Raw genomic sequence first — 21,847 nt, forward strand, 5'->3', positions numbered from 1 at the left:
GTCTGAGGAACGAGGCCGAAACCGGTTGTTAACGAACAAAAATCTGAAAACGCGACCGAGACTGCTTTTATTTGATTTTTAGCTTTCTACAGTCCCTGCGCGAAAAAAGGTTGGCGGGAAGCGGGTAGATGTGGAGAATAATGAAATTTCGGTTATGGACCAGCGTAATGGCCAGAAGACATCGTGTACCAATGTTCCGACGATATTGGGGTCCATACAATGGGAAACGGTTGCAAACGTCTACAAGGGCGCGTTGGAGTCACGATGTTTTCGACAGTGGAAAAACAAGTTCGAAATGGACGACATACGTTAGGAGTGTTCAGTGTATCGTTTACAGTGCGGTCATAGGAGACGGTGCACTCAACGACACTCGACAAGTAGTTTGGACGGCGTAACCTGCGAGATGCAAGCACTGGCCAAGGTTACGTTTAGGATCGTCGCAGAGGAAATGCGTAAGGATCGTCGATCACTGCATTGAAAGCAGAATTCGTCCACGTGCCCAGCGTTCTTCAGCTGTTTGTCTACGGTCATCCGAGTTTGTTCTGTCACTGTCGTGAGTCAAAGATTTTGACGTTTGACTTATCGCGAATATTGCATGCAGTATTGTAGAGCAATACGTATACCGTAACCAGGCGTAATCAGTATTAATGATGTTAGTAAGGTCCACGTGTTTTGATAGATTTCGAAATACCCACCCAGAATATAAGGTGTAACAATACATGTTGTGAATGTAGTTCGTAGAGTTGTGACAGCGCGGAAACAATCACTACCATCAAAAACACTAAGTTAAAGCCGCGCGGGATTAGCCGGCGGTCTCAGGCGCTGCAGTCATGGACTGTGCGGTTGGTCCCGGATGAGGCTCGAGTTCTCCCTCGGGCATGGGTGTGTGTGTTTGTCCTTAGGATAATTTAGGTTAAGTAGTGTGTAAGCTTAGGGACTGATGACCTTAGCTGTTAAGTCCCATACGATTTCACAAACATTTGAATAAAAATGTTTCGTCATACTCACGAAATCAAGAGGTAAACACACGGAACATGTTCTTTTAACTCACAAACAGGCTCATTTTTCGCATATCATCACAAAAACTGAGAAAAATGGAAGTAGATATTAGCAGTGCAGCAGTTTGGCAGAAGTAGTAGCAGCAACTGAATCGTAATATTAAGTGAGAAGATAGCTCAAAGATTAGTAGCTCAATCTGGAGCTTATATTTTCATTTCATCGAGAGTACAGTAATGTAAATAATCCTTCTACACTGCAAATGAGAAGTGGTATAGAAATATCACCTATGCTAAACAGTACAGTACTGTAGGAAAATTAACTGCAAGGTATGCTGTCAAACGTGTGTTTTTCTACGAATATTTTTTTGAATCTGATTGCTACAACCCCAACCTAATTGTATTTCTCTCCGACATTTCTTAAGTTTTACAGCAAAATAAAGAGAAATCCACTGTTGGTGGTGCTACATGACCGAAACTTGAGTGAGTAAAAACTGAATAACAAAAAATTGTGTCTTGCTCTTGAGTACATAGTGAACAAAAAAACTGTGATTTTCTGTAGGCGAAACTCTCAAAATTTATTTAACCACATTCCACACTCTGTACAAGTCTAAGTCAGTCTCATAATGAGTCACTTGAGGGTTGAGGAGGATCATCCCTAACTGTCCTGGGGCAACGTTATATTGGAATTGGTTCATCATTGCATTTCATCCATCTGTTGGCAAATGGCAAATTTGTCGATCACTTCAAGGGCCATCAGTGATGGCTGCTGAGCGTAATGTTGAGTTTGCGCTTTTGTGGTAGAGTGTAGGATAAAAGGAAGATTAAAGGTGAAACCATGTGCCTGTACAATGTCTAACAGCACCAGAAGGACCGCCCAATTTCGTCCTCATCCGATGGATAGTTCACCACCAACAATGTCACAGGCCCTTACTCTGTGAGACTTTGCACAGAGGAATGGAATTCAATCTACGATTTTGACGCACGCTATGGGGATAAAAACCTAATGCCAAACACTGATGACTAAAATGTTCTTCTACCCCCAGAATTCGAACCAGCTGCCACCGGTACTCCCCTACAGCAGTGCACGTTAGGAAACTCGGTTAGGGAGGCCGTCTACACCGTCTGTCATGTAAAATAGAAACAAAAAAGCTGCTGAAACACCAATTTTTAACATCTTCAACTTTTATAGACCTGACGTCCTCACTTGCGTATAATATTAAGGTATACTGATAATTATTATTTTAGGACAATCACAACTGAAAAAAACATAACTTTCATGCCATACGCGTTTCTATGTCACCTAAATGGTATAAAGAAAAATATGTACATATTCCAGGCCACTGGCGATGCCTTGTAAAGAATAAAGGCGAAATGCGTGTAGCCCAAAAACTATTTTTTATTCAGCTGTGAAGTTGTGATTAGACGGTCCCAAAATAATATACATCATTATACAGTAAAAGTAATTTTTAACTCTGTAACTTAGGCCCTGGTTCCTACTTTTGACAAATCGTTCAATATGAACCGATCTTGCTGTTAGGGACTGTCGTTTACAGCCTAGTTAAGCCACTGGAGGGACAGTCAAGTCACTGATGTTGTGTCCAATTGAAAGGCTTGCGCTAGGCCACTGAACCAGACGAAATTATTATTCTCTGGAGATCAAAAGAACTGTAAAATGTTTTAAAAAAGGTGAATGCATCGTGCGGAAAAAGGAAATTGACACTAAACAATAATAAGTGTAAGCTCATCCACATGAGTGCTGAAAAAAATTCCGTTAAATTTCGATCACGCAATTAATAACACAAATTTTAATTAAACTAAATACCTAGGGATTACCGATACAAACAACTTTAATTTGAACCATCACACTGCAAATGTTGTGGGGAAGGCGAACCAAAGAGTGCGTTTTGATAGCAAACAGCTTTCTATCCCGAATGACAAAATACTTTGTTGACTCCCACCTACATAGAGAGAAAAAAATCATCGTCATAAAACAACAGAAATTAGAACTCGCACGGAAAGATTTAGGTGTTAGTTTTTTCCCCGTGCTATTCGAGAAATAGTTGAGATTGTTCTATGAATCCTCTACCAAACCCTGAAAGTGTGAATTACATAGTAATCGTGTAGCGGTAGACGTAGTGTCATATTCAACTCTGTTTCCGGGAGGACGGCGGGTTTATATACCCATCCTGCTAACCAGATTTAGATTTTCCGTAAATGGCTTAAGGCGAATGCTGGGATGGTTCCTTTGAGACAGTACGGCCGATTTTCTTTCCCATACTTACCCCAGTCTGAGCTAATGATCAATCTCTAATTACATAGCCGTCGACGGAACGTTAAACACTAGTTTTCTTTACATTCATACGTTCAGTTGCCTGCTAAGTCATATTTTCTGTCGGCATCGAAATAAGAAGTTATCAGATGTCGCGAGTCCGCCAAGTGGCCTCCGAGAGACACACGATTCTCATTTAAATTCCGAGAAATAGGACACCGGAACATATTAACATTTCAGAAGCATGCTATTAAGAAACAGAATGAGAGAAAAAAAAATTATGCTGAGTGTGGAAGCAAATATTTCGTAGGGTCGTTACGTTCATCGTTTTGTAATGACCACTTAATGACCGGTGTCAAAGCGAGGAGCTCTGGTAAACATCCCAGTTAAGTAAAGGTCGTCGCATTTTATGTAAGGTGAATGCCCGGAAATGCCGTGTCGAGAGAAAGAGTAAACGTCCCCTCTACAACGACGTCATTGAAAAAATTATTAATGTATTCTTGCGTATGAGAGACATTAACTCTATCGTTCGTTCAAGTAATGTGTTAAACTACTCTCTTCGCTGCCAGCGTGTCGTATACGACACATGGAACTGGTGACCTTTTATGTGCAACAGAACTCATGTAACGTCAGAGATACACTCGCCAATAATTGGTTTACCTTCTTCAAGGTGTCATTACCTAATGCAACAAGTTTATGCGCTCGGTTTATGTAATGGAAATATTAGAGGGACACATATGCCGCTAGTGCTCTGGAGCTGAAGGAAAATTGGTTATAATTGAATTTACAGTTAGAATACAGTATGAAGAAAAAAAGTAAACCGGTGCAAGTATGTAGAACTGAAGAGTTAACGGCCGGGCAACACGTTTTAAGGATGTCGCATAGTTTACTTTCCGTATTATCTGCTACTTATAAATATACTGAAGTCGGGCGACGTTCCCGTACTGCCACTTTATCCATGCAAAGAATTCTGTCTTACACTTTCAAACATGCCTCGAATGTTTTGAATAAGCATGGACTCCAGGACTCGTGACCGAAGTGGAGAGTAGAGCTTAATACACTGATCTCTTCCGAGAAGAACTGAGTACATTTTCCGGTCAGGCAAATTTGATTTAGGTTTTCTGTGGATTCTCGAAATATCGCAAATAAATGGTGGGATGAGACAGTATGCGAAGCGGAGATGTGAGATACTTTGCAGCGCCTCGCAAAGTCGATTTGCCATAATCGACTTTATGGGACGCACCCTACTTCTCTCATTTTGGACAGTCCTTCATAGCTGCCCGCATCGCATGGATTCGAGCTTCAGCCTCATCAAAGTAAAATATTGAAAAATTTTGTTAAGAGTTTCAACCACATATCGTTTTTATTCGCATTAGTTAGGGCACTGACTTCATGAGCAATGAAATTTATTCCTACCTAAAGCGACATATGAAAATGAGTGGCGGACCAATGCTCGAACCAGGATTACCCGCTTATCGCGTGCGGTTGCCAGCTAGGCTATCCAGTCACACTTTCCCGGACAGATCGAAACTACCGTATGTCACACTCCTATCAATTTCTCCCCATAGGTGTACATCTATAGCTATTACAGTTAAGAAAGGAAGGAAGGAAGATTAGGTTTAACGTCAGTCGACATCGAGGCATTAGATTGTGTCAGGGGTGGGGAAGGAAATCCTTTTCAAAGGAACCATCCTGGCATTTGCCTGTTGCGATATAGGGAAATCACGGAAAATCTGAATGACCGAACGCGGATTTGAACCGTCGTCCTTCCGAGTGCGAGTCCAGTGTGTTAACCACTGCGCCACCTCGCTTATTTGTGATAGTCAAGTTGAATTTCAGGAATATTTCATGAAGCGTTTATTAACAAATTTGTCGCAGTTGCAGTACATGTGTCTGGCTGTTTGGCGACTAGTTCCGAACCAACTGGTTCATTCTCAAGCCTGACCTACGGACACTACAAAAATAGTACTTAGCTGTCAGTGAATAGTGAATATAAATGTCGGCGCATGCTTTAAAAAAAGGAATAAATTACAGTATTTGAATCTGTAGTCCACCATCAGATAAGAATAAGTATTTGAATAACGTTAAGTTTCGGATCAGATAAGAATTTCCGGAAAATCATAGCTCCCCATGTTTTGTTGAAATGACTCTGAGCACTATGGGACTTAACATCTGAGGTTATTAGTCCTCTAGAACTTAGAACAACTTAAACCTAACTAACCTAAGAACATCACACACATCCACGCCCGAGGCAGGATTCTAACCTGCCACCGTAGCAGCCGCGCTGTTCCAGACTGAAGCGCCTAGAACCACTCGGCCACAATGGCCGCCCCCATGTTTGCTCAAACTAATAACGGCTGTGAACGATTACCATACTGAAGATGGACGAGCAAATAGAGGTCTATAAAATTGAGGTCATTGAATATTGTTATTGAAGTTTCCACTGTTTTTTGTTGCGCTGACTTGCAACACAATAACAGCTTTCCTGTAACGCGTAAAAGATCTATTTCTCTCTACTAGAGGAGTTAAATTATAGAAAATTACAAGTTACTGGCGTAAATAGCTGCAGAGGATATCCAAACTGGTGTCATACTATTTAATTTTAGACAGAAAAACTATAGTTTGCTGACATCTTGCGGCTATCCGCAGTGGAGCACCCAGCAACAATTCGCAATAATGTTGACGTCAAGACTGCTTTGACACGTGTGCTCCCTCATATCGAGGTGTAAAGCCCTTGCAAGACACTAACAACATGAAGAATATTTGTAAATATTTCAAATGCAAACGTATCCCGTCTGCAAAGGTTTTCGCAAGTACTGTTATTAGTCCTAGTTAAACGTGGCATTGAACCAGAGGAATTTACGTTTTGAAATCGTATCTCATCCACAGTATGACTGTTCATTCGCTTAAGAAGGGAAAGTAGTGTGCGTTCTACGTGATCAAGGAGAACAGAAAAAAATCCTTTATATCACCGTATGCAGTCCATTCCTGACCACTGCATTTTATTGCCGCGAAGCACATCCTAAATCTGACGCACCATACCAGTCAAGTTACTGAGACAAAGTTGTGAAAAAGCACCGAGGCTTCTTACTGATAAAACAATGACAACACTTTACTAGCTCACACCGTAGTTTGCTACATCTCTGTTAATCAAAGAACGTCGCCTCGGTAAACCAGGCTACTTTTTGTAGAACAGTGTGGAATGGACACGTAGAACGGTCCGTGGCCTATCACATTTTCCTTTTAACAGAGAGTGCAGTAGTTGCGCTAAATGTACGGTATATACAGGGTGTTTCAAAAATGACCGGTATATTTGAAACGGCAATAAAAACTAAACGAGCAGCGATAGAAATATACCGTTTGTTGCAATATGCTTGGGACAACAGTACATTTTCAGGCGGACAAACTTTCGAAATTACAGTAGTTACAATTTTCAACGACAGATGGCGCTGCAAGTGATGTGAAAGATATAGAAGACAACGCAGTCTGTAGACAACATGGTTTATTCCTTAGAACAGAGGATTTTTCTGGAGTTGGAATTCCACCGCCTAGAACACAGTGTTGTTGCAACAAGACGAAGTTTTCAATGGAGGTTTAATGTAACCAAAGGACCGAAAAGCGATACAATAAAGGATCTGTTTGAAAAATTTCAACGGGCTGGGAATGTGACGGATGAACGTGCTGGAAAGGTAGGGCGACCGCGTACGGCAACCACAGAGGGCAACGCGCAGCTAGTGCAGCAGGTGATCCAACAGCGGCCTCGGGTTTCCGTTCGCCGTGTTGCAGCTGTGGTCCAAATGACGCCAACGTCCACGTATCGTCTCATGCGCCAGAGTTTACACCTCTATCCATACAAAATTCAAACGCGGCAACCCCTCAGCGCTGCTACCATTGCTGCACGAGAGACATTCGCTAACGATATAGTGCACAGGATTGATGACGGCGATATGCATGTGGGCAGCATTTGGTTTACTGACGAAGCTTATTTTTACCTGGACGGCTTAGTCAATAAACAGAACTGGCGCATATGGGGAACCCAAAAGTCCCATGTTGCAGTCCCATCGTCCCTGCATCCTCAAAAAGTACTGGTCTGGGCCGCCATTTCTTCCAAAGGAATCATTGGCCCATTTTTCAGATCCGAAACGATTACTGCATCACGCTATCTGGACATTCTTCGTGAATTTGTGGCGGTACAAACTGCCTTAGACGACACTGCGAACACCTCGTGGTTTATGCAAGATGGTGCCCGGCCACATCACACGGCCGACGTCTTTAATTTCCTGAATGAATATTTCGATGATCGTGTGATTGCTTTGGGCTATCCGAAACATACAGGAGGCGGCGTGGATTGGCCTCCCTATTCGCCAGACATGAACCCCTGTGACTTCTTTCTGTGGGGACACTTGAAAGACCAGGTGTACCGCCAGAATCCAGAAACAATCGAACAGCTGAAGCAGTACATCTCATCTGCATGTGAAGCCATTCCGCCAGACACGTTGTCAAAGGTTTCGGGTAATTTCATTCAGAGACTACGCCATATTATTGCTACGCATGGTGCATATGTGGAAAATATCGTACTATAGAGTTTCCCAGACCGCAGCGCCATCTGTTGTTGAAAATTGTAACTACTGTAATTTCGAAAGTTTGTCTGCCTGAAAATGTACTGTTGTCCCAAGCATATTGCAACAAACGGTGTATTTCTATCGCTGCTCGTTTAGTTTTTATTGCCGTTTCAAATATACCGGTCATTTTTGAAACACCCTGTATTAGGGCTTTAATGATTCTCGGAGTTCACGTACGCCTCTCATTAACGATGTGGAGTTTCTCAAGTTGTGAACGTATCCGTAGGTATTGTTCAAAAAATTTGCAGCAACCTGGGACACACATTTCCTCTAGCCTTCCTCAAAAGTTGTGCGCTCTTTTGCATCATGGAAAATTATTTTACTGCAGTGAATGGAATCGGCAGGAAAAAATCAAGGCTCGTTTATATGATTGTCGGTTGAATTTTCCATGATTTCCCACAAATCATTCCGGATGAATGCTGGGATGGCTGCTACTTAACATGCCATGTGCAGCACCTACCTCTTTTGTGTCCGAAAATGCGGGGGACGGTTTCTTGGCGTGTGTTTCAGGCGGATGCATAAATATCACCCAAACTCCTAGGGGTATCAGGATTTGCGAGTAGAAAGTTTAATGGACGAGGAACAGTGCATCGCAGCGTGCGATAAATTGGAAATGTGACTCGGTCAGGGACCGGGTCGAGATGGGCGAAGCGGTTAAGGCAAAGTCGTAAATCCGGGTTCGAGTATCGGTCCGGCACAAATTTTAAGCTTTCGCCATTGCATTACGGCTGGCCGTCACGGTTTCTCACCTATCTTTACCTTTTCCTTTCCTACATTTCATGTTTACATCTACCACTTTGCCTGTCCGTTATTTAGACGTATGTACTGAAGTAAATGTTTTAGCTGAATTTTGTCGGATTGCGTTACTGACACAGCACTCCAGCTGAATAAAAACAACCAAATAAGATTCCAGTAATCAAACTACGGTCGTCCGTGAAGAACACAGGCACGCAGAAAGCTCACGTACAGAGGCAGCACAAATTTTAAGAAAACGGCATCGTCTAATTTGCTGATAAGACACTGTAAACCAAAGATGACAAATATCAAAGCACTCAACAGCATTCCTGAAAAATGGGTGACTACTAAAAGCTGTCAGGGGTGTTTTCTCCGCTGTTTATTTTATTTTAGCAACGTGTAGATGGAGTCAGCAGAGACAAACACTGCATATTGGGAATTTAATGCGAAGCGCAGCGTAGCGAGTGACGTGGCGCAGTGGTTAGCACACCGGTCTCGCATTCGAGAGGACGGCGGTTCAAACCAGTGTCCAGCTCTTGATTTAGGTTTTCCGTGATTTGCCTAAATCCCTTCAGGCAAATGCCGGGATGGTTCCTTCGAAAGGGCACGGTCGACTTCCTTCCCCATCCTTCCCTAATCCGATGGGACCGATGACTTCGCAGTTTGGTCCTCCCCCCCCCCCCCCCCCTCCGAAACCAACAAACCAACCGTAGACGGAAAATGACGGTATGATTGTCGTTACAAAGAAAACATTTTTGGAAGTGGAATTTTGTGTGCTAATTCGATAGAACGGTGCGATATTTTGTGTAACGATACATGTTGACAGCGACAGTAAAACAGAAAGAAGGAGCAGTACTCTAGCAGCGACTGAATAGCCCTACTGCATTGCATGACTAGACTGGGCGAAGCGGGCAGCCACACTTTTACGGGAAAAGTCGAGCCAGCAAGACGCGGACAAAAAACGTTTATCGTTTCGACATGTCCTTCAGGACATATCATTAAACAGAATACCGCACTATTACTCGATGAAGCGAACTTTAGACCCGAGCAAAGCCAAAACCCAGTTGAGAGCGGAACGCGCGTTTCCTTGGCAATTAAAGCACGGAAAGCGAACGCGGAAAATATCTTCGCGGGCAGCCGTGACGCCTTGCTGTTACCATTATTGCCGGCCGGTGTGGCCGTGCGGTTCTAAGCGCGTCAGTTTGGAACCGCGTGACGGCTACGGTCGCAGTTTCGAATCCTGCCTCGGGCATGGATGTGTGTGATGTCCTTAGGTTAGTTAGGTTTAAGTAGTTCTAAGTTATAGGGGACTGATGACCTCAATAGTTAAGTCCCATAGTGCTCAGAGCCATTTTTTTGTTACCATTATTAACCCTAGAACACTAAAGGGAGGGGAATGTTACATTGTTACTGAACCATCGTAAATTTTACTACTCCAGATTTTATTCAAAGGAAGTCATAGTTTATAGTTTATGCACTACTTAATTGCTATTATAAGGTCTCCAACAGTATATTCGGGAAGACGACGGTTCAACCGCGCGTCCAGCCATCCTGACTTAGGTTTTCCGTGATTTCCCTAAATCGCGTCAGGCAAATGGCGGGATGATTCCTATGACAGGGCACGGCCGACTTCCTTCCCTAATCCGATGAGACCGATGACCTCGCTGTTTGGTCTCTTCCCCCGAATCAACCTCATACAATAGTATGTCACATACAAAATAAGTACAAAATGTCCTTTTTTACACCCTATATCGACAATAACAGATTGGGGATAAGCGCGAATTGGTGACAACTGCAATCGTAAATTTTACGGAGGTTTAGCAATCTAGGATTAAAATTACGGTCGACGAGAAGGAGAACAGGGTGACAGTGCTGACGGAAAAGATGATGTGACGTGCAAGCAAAATGTTGAAATTGCGTAAGTCGACAGTGTCCAGATTACGGCAGACGGGACACAGCGCTGAACGGAATAGGATTCAGGTACCAGTTTCAGAGAAGAAGCTTCACAGAACAAATACACCACTGACGATATGACTAAAAGTGTTATTAGGCAGCAATTTATGCGATATCATGATCAACACAAAGAAATATTAACTGTGCCAAATAACAGCTTTTGTCGCTTGGAATTATACCCAAGGCTAGCAAGGAAAGTCTGAGATAAACCTGTCTACGGAAATTCCTTTTAAAATGTGCCACGATATACGCGCCATGTCAGTCAACTAGACGACAGTTTCAAAAAAGAAATACTGTATCAGATTTTTGCAAAAAAATGGTCACTGTGTTATTCATTTGAAACGTAGATCACACTTAATTTCACTGTGAATAAATGTCAAAGTGTTAGTGTGTGACGGTATTGTACAAAACTGCTGCTCAACGTTTATATTTTATTTCATTTATTTACTGTAATTGGCTTTCGGGACGCGCCCATAAAACCATTTCATCAGTGGAAGGTACAATAGTGTGTTGCGACAATTCAGAGGGTAGGGTTGGGTTATTTGGGGGAGAAGACCAAACTGCGAGGTCATCGGTCTCACTGGATTAGGGAAGGAAGTCGGCCGTGCCCTTTCGAAGGAACCATCCCGGCATTTGCCTGTAGCGATTTAGGGAAATCACGGAAAACCTAAATCAGGATGGTCGGACGCGGGATTGAACAGTCGACCTCCCGAATGCGAGTCCAGTGTGCTAACCACTGCGCCACCTCGCTCGGTGACAATTCAGACATTAGGACCAAGCCGTAACCTGGTACGAAGTTACAAGTGCTTAGATTTGTCATGTGAAACCATGCTGGCGATTTTCGTGTCAGTTATGACGGTACGAATATTGGAACAACATAACACTCAGCCCCCGAGCGGACAAACTATCTGCCCCAGACGAGAAATGTTTAGTTGTTACGCTGCCTGGCACTGGCGTGTACACAGCGCTCCGCATCAGGCACGACTACAGAAGGGAGAGGATCCTTCTTGTCAAAAATACATTTTAGTACAAGAGTTTATAGTGTCAGATATATAATTTTCCAAATTTCACAGCTAATTTTCGGAGAAAAGTAAGAGTTCTGAAAATGGCCAGGAATTTTAGGAAATTACAGATGCATTTAGCAAAGGATTCTTTTCAGATGGTTGTGTGAGGGCCAACCCCCACATGGATGAGCTCACGACCTGACGGGTAACATTTCAGCCATGTTAAGGCACACATACCAATGCTGACAGTATCGGCTATCAACAACAAATACCGGACGGTTCGTAAGTACACAGGTAGAACCTGAAAACCTCAGGACGTTGAGGAGCGGAGGACAGAAAGGGAAAAACCCTCTACTAACAAGGGAACCTCCCCATCGCACCCCCCCCCCCCCCCCCTCAGATTTAGTTATAAGTTGGCACAGTGGACAGGCCTTGAAAAACTGAACACAGATCAATCGAGAAAACAGGAAGAAGTTGTGTGGAACTACGAAAAAATAAGCAAAATATACAAACCGAGTAGTCCATGTGCAAGATAGGCAACATCAAGGTTAATGTGAGCTCAGAACCGCCGTGGTCCCGTGGTTAGCGTGCGAAGCTGCGGAACGAGAGGTCCTTGGTTCAAGTCTTCCCTCGAGTAAAATGTTTAATATTTTCAGTTTATGTGACAAACTCTTATGTTTTAATCACTTTTTTGGGAGTGATTGTGACATCCACAAGAAAACCGAAATCGGGCAAGGTAGAAGATTCTTTTTACCCATTCGCCAAGTGTACAAGTTAGGTGGGTCGACAACATATTCCTGTCATGTGACGCACATGCCGTCACCAGTGTCGTATAGAATATATCAGACGTGTTTTCCTGTGGAGGAATCGGTTGACCTATGACCTTGCGATCAAATGTTTTCGGTTCCCATTGCACAGGCACGTCCTTTCGTCTACTAATCGCACCGTTTTCCGGTGCGGTCACAAAACACAGACACTAAACTTATTACAGTGAACGGAGACGTCAGTGAACGAACGGACAGATCATAACTTAGCGAAAATAAAGAAATTAAACTTTTCACACAAGGGATGACGTGAACCAAGGACCTCTCGTTCCGCAGCTTTGCACGCTAACCACGGGACCACGGCGGTCCTGAGCTCACATTAACCTTGATGTTGCCTATCTAGCGCACGGACAACTCAGTTTGTATATTTTGCTTATTTTATCATAGTTCCACACAACTTCTTCCTGTTTTCTCGATTGATCTGTGTTTAGTTTTTCAAGGCCTGTCCACTGTGCCAACTTATATCTAAATCTGAGGGGGGTGCGATGGGGAGGTTCCCTTGTAAGAAGAAAAAGTGACAGATAGTCAGACTTCCCGAACTTAAGTGGGCACTACTGGAATAAACATTCCCCTCATTCGTATGCTAACGAATGCAGATCTCACAATTGCAGCGCTAAGTGGAACATTGCTAATGGTGAGTAGTTCCAAGAGTCTGCCACTACAAAGTTCTTAAATTAATTTTATGACGCATGTTGTTCTCAAATTTTCAGACGAATGCTTTTCAAATGTAATATTTCTATGAACTGCAATTTCTTGGATGTTATGCCAAAGCAATGTACTAAGTTGTAATGTAAAGAAATAATACATGTTGTGTACATGGCTACACTCCAAGCAAACACTTTCAGAAAAGACTTCCTAACAGTTAAATCTATATTCGATGTTAACAAACTTCTCTTCTTCAGAAACGCCTTTCTTGCCATTGCCAGTCTACATTTTATATCCTCTCTACTTGGAAGAGCAGTTAAACGGAATGGACAGTGCACCACTGGAATAAACATTCCCCTCATTCGCACGCTAACGTAGCCATAATGTGCAGACCTGTGTTCACAACTGCAGCGCCAAGTGAAACATTGCTAATGGTGAGTAGTTCCAAGAGTCTGTCACTACACGGTTCTTAAATTGTATGACGCAAGTTGTTATCAAATTTTCAGACTATTGCTTTTTAGATTCAATATTTCTATGAACTGCAATTTCTTGGATGTTATGCCAAAGCAATGTACCAAGTTCTGATGTAAAGAAATAATATATTTTATGCACGGAATTTTATTGTTATTGTTATGCAAGTCATAGATATATGTGGCATGTTAAAGGTGCGGGAAGCCTCAATTATATTTGTGTGTGTGTGTTTGGGGAGGGGGGAGCAGTAAGAAACTTTGGGTTCCTCTGACCCACGGACGGAACCGTGGATCAGCGTCTCAATCTCCAGTTGTAAGAATACTTCAGTGTACGCTGTTACTACCTCACCTCCCTTCCCCCTCCCACACGCTCATCCTGTTACTCGAGTGTAAACATGGGGGTACTGCCACACTGACCAAGTACTCAGTAATTTAGGGCCATTCCGTTCATGGACTGGATGCCTGACTCCACCAACACTCGACAAAAAAACCGAATTACAATTAATATGTTTGTTTGCATGACCGTAATACGCAGCAGCTGCCATGTATCAGTAGCTGATTTCCCTGTCTTAAGGTTACTGCAAATTAAGAGTATTTTTCGCCACATACGTTTCGTTTCCTGTCGTCATTGGTGGTATTGGACTGTAAAACATGTAAACCTGAGGCAAAAACACCAATCACTTACGAGTAAAAGCGAAACGCCTTTGATGAATAATACTCCTATATTGCTGTAAGTTTAAGTCGGGAAAGACAATAATAATTTATACAAATTACGAACACCTGCTGAAGCAGCAGAGAAAGTGCGCCTGGCGACACTTTAGTGGAGTCTTCCTGCTTACAAGGCAGCGCGCACAGTGGACAGTAAGCTGTCGTGGGCGGCTTACCTTGCATGGCGCCGGCCCAGCACAGCCAGAAGAGCACCCACTTGGCGGTGCGGAAGCGCTGCAGCAGGCGCGGCCGGAAGAAGCACCAGCCGCAGCGGGCGTCGGACGAGCCGCCCCCGCCGTCGCCGCCGAGCTGCGAGCTTCCGCCCCCGCCGCCCCCGGGCTCGCTTCCCGCGCCGCCGCCGCCCCCGCTGCCCTGCAATGGCAAGAAGCACGTCGGCATCGCTTCTTCCCTACGCTGACATCGGCTCGTCGATCCCTGTAGCAGCTCTCTCCGACACAGTACAGTTCGCCAACAGTTCACGTCGTCTTCATCGCAGCATCTGCTGCCCGAAGTCGATCACAGCAGAGAAGAAACGCTACAGTCTAAAAACGTCCTTAGCATCACCTCCGCGGAGTCGTAATTTTGCGCACTGTCACTTTGCAATGGCACAGTCAAAATTTCTCAAATCTAGCTTAAAAAACTTCAAACCCTTCTCACAGTCAATAATTCACCCTATCTGCAACACTCCTTCCTCTAAACTTCAGCAAAGTCTTGTACTATTGCCAACGCAAACACTTTTTCACATGTAACAGGAAACTGCCAGGGGCAACAGTTCTTTAAATAACGTGCAGACGGTCTTAAAAGTCCTGGAGAATAATATTATCGGCCGTTATGCGCCGATACGTTCGCTCCCCGCTGTCATCCGCGGGTAAAACTTGCGTTATTGCCAACGCAAACACTTTGCGACAGCCAAACTAATTTTTCGGTAGTAATTCTCCGAATCACATCAAGACCGTTACAAATCTTCTGTAGAGAAACATAATATTGTCACTGTTACGCGAGGAAGCTTGTTCTGGCCGCACTGCTATCCCTGTCACAGCGCTGCTTTTTTAATAAGACGAGCGGATTCCTACCACAAAAATTCTATCACCAACTGATACGCGTAGATCAATGGCCACGTATCATCCGTATGAAGATTGGTCTGTTTATGGCTCCCTTCTGCATCAGGTGGACCGGACACTGGATTTTGGCACAGTGTCCAAACAATGCGTATTCTCAGCACACAGGATGCCTCCTCTTCTAAGAACTGACGACTCTTCGGCCGGCTCCGGTGTGGGAATGCTTAATCGGCACACCTTCTGGCGCGAGATGGTGCCGACGGCGCACTGAACTCACTCGAAGAGGAAACAACTGACTCTCCTCCGTTTGTTGTCTCTCCGCCGCTGATAACGTCCACTTTCTCCGCGTCCACGATTTCCGACGCGCTGGCTCGCTGCGAGCACAGAACTCGTCCCTCGGAGCGCGCGGGAAGGCGCGTTTGTGTGCCGAATTGGTTCACCCGCACGCTACAGAGCACGTGGCCGAAATCCTGCGTGTATTGATTTCGCCAGAGGAGCAACAAGTCTCCCTCCTAGCGGGCCACGTGGCGTAGAACGCCGTCGCACGCGCAGCAGGCAGCCTGGCACGTTGACCGTCACGTGTGCGTGTGACACACTTGCACTTCGCAAACTACCGCTGAAGACGATGCTCGTAGCTCCGTACCTCTGCTCGTTCCCAGTGACTTGTAGGTGCGTCTCCCTGAAAGCGGGGATACGTCACTCGGAATGGCAGGCGCTATTGCGGAACAGTTCACAAATCAGGCGGAAGGTGGACAACAGTTATGCGAGCCAGCTGTCTCTTGCGTTCCGTCACGCTGCACGTCGTTAGCATACCGTTCAGAGAGTGACGCGCAAGACCACTGGAAGACGAGAGGAAACGACGGCGTTACCTAGCCATTTTCTGCTCTACCACCTCTCCAAACTAGCACTCGTTTCGTAGTCTCTTTACCCAAACAAATCTCTTATCTTTATCGCAGTTACAAATATCCCTCCTCACTGATTTAACACCTCAATCATTGTCACAGAGAGGAATAGTTCTTTACGCTATCCAGCTGTCAGTATTTGAACAAGACGAAAATTCACTGCAGCTTTACCATCACAGTAGCAAAGTTTTTGTTGTGGTGGTTAGCCAACGACTCTCTCGTAAATATGTAGCGATAGCAACTAGCTGAGAATCGATGAAATAACCAAACAAAAGTTTCAGATTTACTTAATTATAGCACAGAATTCAAAAGCTAACAATGTTCGAGGTAATATTCGACACCACAATCATCAAACGGCGGGAAATGTCATTCGCGTGGTAAACAGCACAAGCACTTGGCGTCGCTGCGAAGAGAGTTATTTCCTGTAGCTGTATGTGTAATTAGACGATTACAGTAACAGCAGTGCCGTTAACGTATCGCATCGGTATACTTATTGCTAGCACAGAATTCAAGATCTAACAATGTTCGAGGTAATTGTCACGCGACGGGAAATAAATCTTTTTCGCCCGGTAAATATGACAAGCACTTCATGTGGCTGCGACGAAAGGTACGGTCTGTAGCTGTTTGTGGAATTACACGATCACAATGAAAGCAGTGCCAGTAAAGTTTCGTATAGCTGTTCCTCCAGTAATAGCCGAATAACTACACAGATAAACCAGCGATCGTCACAAGTCTCTGGTCCGTCCGAGTCTCGGAACAGGCGACGTGCTGCGACCTGAAGTGCGAAGAGCTCCGAGCAGCAGGCGAAACCCGTGGCGTGGTGTAGCCGCGCGGAGGACGCAGCAGTCGGACGCTAGCCGTGATCCCTGGGCCGCCCGCAGGGTGTCGCTGTAGCGACTGCGGCGGCTCGCCCCCTCGCACGGCATTTATACCGCGCTGCTCCGCCCACCGGCGACGCCACGCACCCACCACCGAGGTGCGCATGCGTCGCCGGCGACGTCGGAAAACATCGCCACCAAACAGTGGAGGGCCCTCCTCCGTGCACAGTAGCTTCCCACTGCAGCGACACTGGTACGACGGTCAGTCGGAAAGTAGTGCTTTCTATTTTATAATTTTTGTTTTACAAGAAACACAAGTACTATGGTGTTGAGGTTGTTGTTGTTGTGATCTTTAGTCGCCGGCTGGGTGGCCGAGCGGTTCTAGGCGCTTCTGTCTGGAACCGCGCGACCGCTACAGTCGCAGGTTCGAATCCTGCCTCTGGCAGGAATGTGTGTGATGTCCTTAGGTTCGTTAGGTTTAAGTAGTTCTAGGTTCTAGGGGACTGATGACCTCAGAAGTTAAGTCCCATAGTGCTCAGAGCCATTTCAACCATTTTTTTTGTGATCTTTAGTCCGAAAACTGGTTTGATGGAGCTCTCCATTCTGCTCTATCCTGTGCAAGCCTCTTCATCTCCGAATAAATACTGCAGCCTACAACTCCTGAATCTGCTTACTGTTCAAAAATGGTTCAAATGCCTCTGAGCACTATGGGACTTAACTGAGGTCATGAGTCCCCTAGAACTAAGAACTACTTAAACCTAAGGACACCATACACGTCCATGCCCAAGGCTGGATTCGAACCTGCGACCGCAGCGGTCTCGCGGGTCCAGACTGTAGCGTCTAGAACCGCTCGGCCACTCCGGCCGGCCCTGCTTACTGTATTAATTTCTTTGTCTCCCCCTACAATTTATTTTTACCTTCTCTGCCCCCGCCCCCGTGCTTCCCTCAAACACTAAATTTGTGAGCCCTTGATGCCTCAGACCGTGTCGAATCCTACGACATTTTTCTTTTCTCCCCAATTCTATACAGTGCCTCCTCCTTAATTATGTGATCTACCCATCTAATCTTCAACATTCTTCTGCAGCACCACATTTCTAAAATCGTCTACTCTCTTTTTGTCTAAACTGTTTATCCTCCATGTTCCATCACCATACATGGCTACTGATAGCACAGTCAATGTCTCTTTGGCACTAGGATGTACTGTGCGACTGGTCTCGGCGGAGGTTAGAGTCCTCCCTCGGGCATGGGTGTGTGTATTTGTCCTTAGGATAATTTAGGTTAAGTAGTGTGTAAGCTTAGGGACTGATGACCTTAGCAGTTGAGTCCCATAGGATTTCACACACATTTGAACAACACTAGAATGTACAGGTGAAGGGTTCTGGGCAATGAAGCGTCTACGCAAAGCGTTAGCGGCTGTGGAAGGTGCAGGATACATAGTGAGTTGTTTTCGTTCTTCAACTGAAAAAATTGTAATTGAATGATTAATGTTAGACAAAATTTGATTAGTAAAGATGCATAATGCTGCGAAATGTTACACCTTCTGTCGCCCCAGCTGTTGCAGACAATATTACTGCAAGGGGTTTGTCCAGATCGTCTTCGTCTTCTGTATATAATTGCCGTCGATGTTGGAGCACGACCCTTCACATTGCTGGCACAGTTTCGTGCAGAACAGTCCTGCTCGCCTACACCCGCACCGCCCTTGGCAAACGGTCCTGTATTTGCAAGAAGCCTCTCGGGAGCCGAGATTTTCAGTGTGGTAATGGGAGTAATGGGAGCATTCTGTAGAAAATTTCGTCTACTTTAATTTTGTGTCGAGTGGTCATCTTCTAGAAACGCATAGTTTTCGAAATGTTGTTGTTGTTGTTTTTGTTGTTGTTGTGGTCTTCAGTCCAAAGACTTGTTTGAAACAGCTCTCCATGCTGCTCTACCCTGTGCAATCCTTTTCATCTCTGAGTAACTACTGAAATCTACATCATTCTGAATCTGCTCAGTGTATTCATCTCTTGGTCTCCCTCTACGATTTTTACCCTTCACGCTTCCCTCCAATACTGAACGTGATCCCTTGATGCCTCAGAACATGTCCTACTAACCGATCCATTCTTCTAGTCAAGTTGTGCCACAGGTTCCTCTTCTCCCAAATTCTGTTCGGTATCTCCCCATTAGTTACGTGATCTACCCATCTAATCTTCAGTATTCTTCTGTAGCACCACATTTCAAAAGCTTCTATTCCCTTCTCGTCTGTACTGTTTACCGCTCATGTTTTACTTCTGTACACGGCTACACTAGATACAAATACTTTCAGAAAAGACTTCCTAACAGTAAAATCTATATTCCATGTTAACTAACTTCTCTTCTTCAGAAACGCTTTCCTTCCCATTGCCAGTCTACATTTTATATCCTCTCTACTTCGACCATCTTCCGTTATATTGCTTCCCAAATAGCAAAACTCATTTACTAGATTAAGTGTCTCATTTCTTAATCTAATTCCCTCAGCGCCACCTAATTCGACTAAATTCCATTATCCTCATTTTTCTTTTGTTGATATTCATCTTGTATCCTCCTTTCAAAATTCCTGCTCCAAATTTTTCTTTTGTTTCGTTTGCTCAATATACAGATTGAATAACATCGGGGATAGGCTACAATCCTGTCTCACTCGCTTTTCAACCACTGCTTCCATTTCGTGCCCCTCGACTCTTATGACTGCCTTCCGGTTTGTGTACAAATTGTAAAGAGGCTTTCGCTCCCTGTATTTTACCTCTGCCAGCTTTATTATCTGAAAGAGAGTTTTCCAGTCAACATTGTCAAAAGCTTTCTCTATGTCTACAAATGCTACAAACTTAGATTTGCCTTCCCTTTACCTATCTTCTTAGGGAAATCGTAGGGTTAGTATCGCCTCGTGTGTTCCTACATTTCTCCGGAACCCAAACTGATCTTCCCCGAGTTCTGCTTCTACCAGTTTTTCTTCTGTAAAGAATTCATGTTAGTATTTTGCAACCATGACGTATTGAACTGATAGTTCGGTAATTTTCACACCTGTCATCAACTGCTTTATTTGAAATTGGAATTATTACATTCTTCTTTAAGTATAAGGGAATTTCGCTTGCCTCGTAGGTCTTGAACACCAGATGGAAGAACTTTGTGATGGCTGGCTACCAAGGCCAACAGTAGTTCTGACGGAATATCGTCTACTCACGGGACCTTGTTTCGACTTAGATCTTTCAGTGCTCTGTCAAATTCTTCACATAGTATCGCGTCTCTAATCTCATCTTTATATACGACCACTTCACTGTCTATAATATTGTCGTCAAGTTCATCTCCCTTGTATACAGTCCGTATACACTCCTTCCACCTTTCAGCTTTCCCTTTCTATGCTTAGTACTGGTTTTCCCTCTGAGCTCTTGATATTCGTACTGCTGCTTGTCTTTTCCCCAAAAGTCCTCTTCAATTTTCATATAGGTGGCATGGAAACAGATGAAAATCGGATTGGGCAACACGGACCTGTTATGGAGGATAACGCCCGACAGTGAACCCATGGCGTCTGATTGTTGCAGACTTTGCAAGTGCTCATGTGTGGTCTGACATTTCCAAGCTGAAGCAGAGGGTGCTTCATGATTTGACAAACTCTTATGTGCTTAGAAATTCGATTACAGCACGCTGTTTGTCACGGACCGACATAGTTACATCACACACCATCATGTTACACACTCACAATTCGGATTCCTCTAGCGGCAGAGGGTCAGCGAATCGCGAAAGCCGTTTGAGTGATACGAATGAAATGTGACAGCTTAACCAATACTGAGAACGCAATAAAAGAATCGTAGGCATTACGTTTCAGTACGCACCCGTACATTACCAACTTAATGGAAGAGAAAAGAATAGGAGCCATTATTTTCTGACTGGTCCTCGTATTATGTCTGGCGAGGAGAACCACTTTGCATACGTTTCGATGTCAGTTTTGCAGTCTCTGAGGCATAAGAAGTAGAATTCCAACACAAGCAGCAGCATCTTAGCAATCGTTTGGCAGTGCAGCTAGTGTGACATTCAATGTTAGACGATAGAATTGTTGTGGGTTGAATCTCTCTGCGGCATCATCATAGTAAAGCAGTCGATATTCTTGCTAAAGAAGCCACAAAATCCTGAACTTTAATCTGCGTCACATATTTTTCTTTTCAGCTGTGTCCTCCGGACACGTAGAAACCCTTTAAACAGTAGCAGGAGGATTGGATCTCAATTAATCACGCGAAGATATTAATCCTGTGTTTAGCATGGTAGTCCACACAGACCATGGTTCTACTATGTTAGTCTTCCTAGATGACTGTTATCTGTCGCCTGAGCTTCAACCATGGAAGTTTTCCAATGCACCTTCATCACACTGGAGTAAATCTAATTCCGTTCTGTGACTGTACTAACACTTCAAAATGTGAAGTCAGTTTCATTCTCTTTGCATGCGCGAAACTGGAGCGGAATAGACAATCGTTTTCGCAACAATTACCTCGTCTGAAAGTAGTTTCCCACGAGCACGAGAGTACTTTCTCTGATTTTTAACGAGCTTCCAAGAGAGTTTTGTAGGAACAACGCGGCATTGGGGATCTATGATAACAATCACTTCATGTTAATATGTATTTTATATGTAGAATTAGGCATCAAACATTTGCATCGCCATTGCTACCTACTGCTTTTTGTTTTATTTCTTGAACTCTATCATTGTCTAATTACACTGTAAAAGTTTAAACGTCGAATACCTTTACCAAACACCTATTTTTATATTTACACAGTCAAGTCACATTAATGTGACCGCCGGCAATGTTCGACGCCAGCGTACAATAGCCATTCACAGACGG

The 21,847-nt window shown here is 44.2% G+C and overlaps 1 protein-coding gene across 2 annotated transcripts in view; it reads right to left on the bottom strand.

The window, feature by feature from the left end:
* LOC124594925 (solute carrier organic anion transporter family member 4A1) overlaps positions 1 to 14,513 on the bottom strand; it is a 539,939-nt gene extending 525,426 nt beyond the window's left edge. For both annotated transcript variants that reach the window (XM_047133418.1, XM_047133417.1), the window contains exon 1: positions 14,405 to 14,513. In XM_047133418.1, the coding sequence (XP_046989374.1) occupies positions 14,405 to 14,411 (7 nt within the window). In that variant the 5' untranslated portion in view covers positions 14,412 to 14,513. The remainder of the gene's footprint in view (positions 1 to 14,404) is intronic.
* Between the last annotated feature and the right edge of the window lie 7,334 nt (positions 14,514 to 21,847).

Source organism: Schistocerca americana, chromosome 2, assembly GCF_021461395.2.
Source record: "Schistocerca americana isolate TAMUIC-IGC-003095 chromosome 2, iqSchAmer2.1, whole genome shotgun sequence".
Lineage (NCBI taxonomy): Eukaryota > Metazoa > Arthropoda > Insecta > Orthoptera > Acrididae > Schistocerca > Schistocerca americana.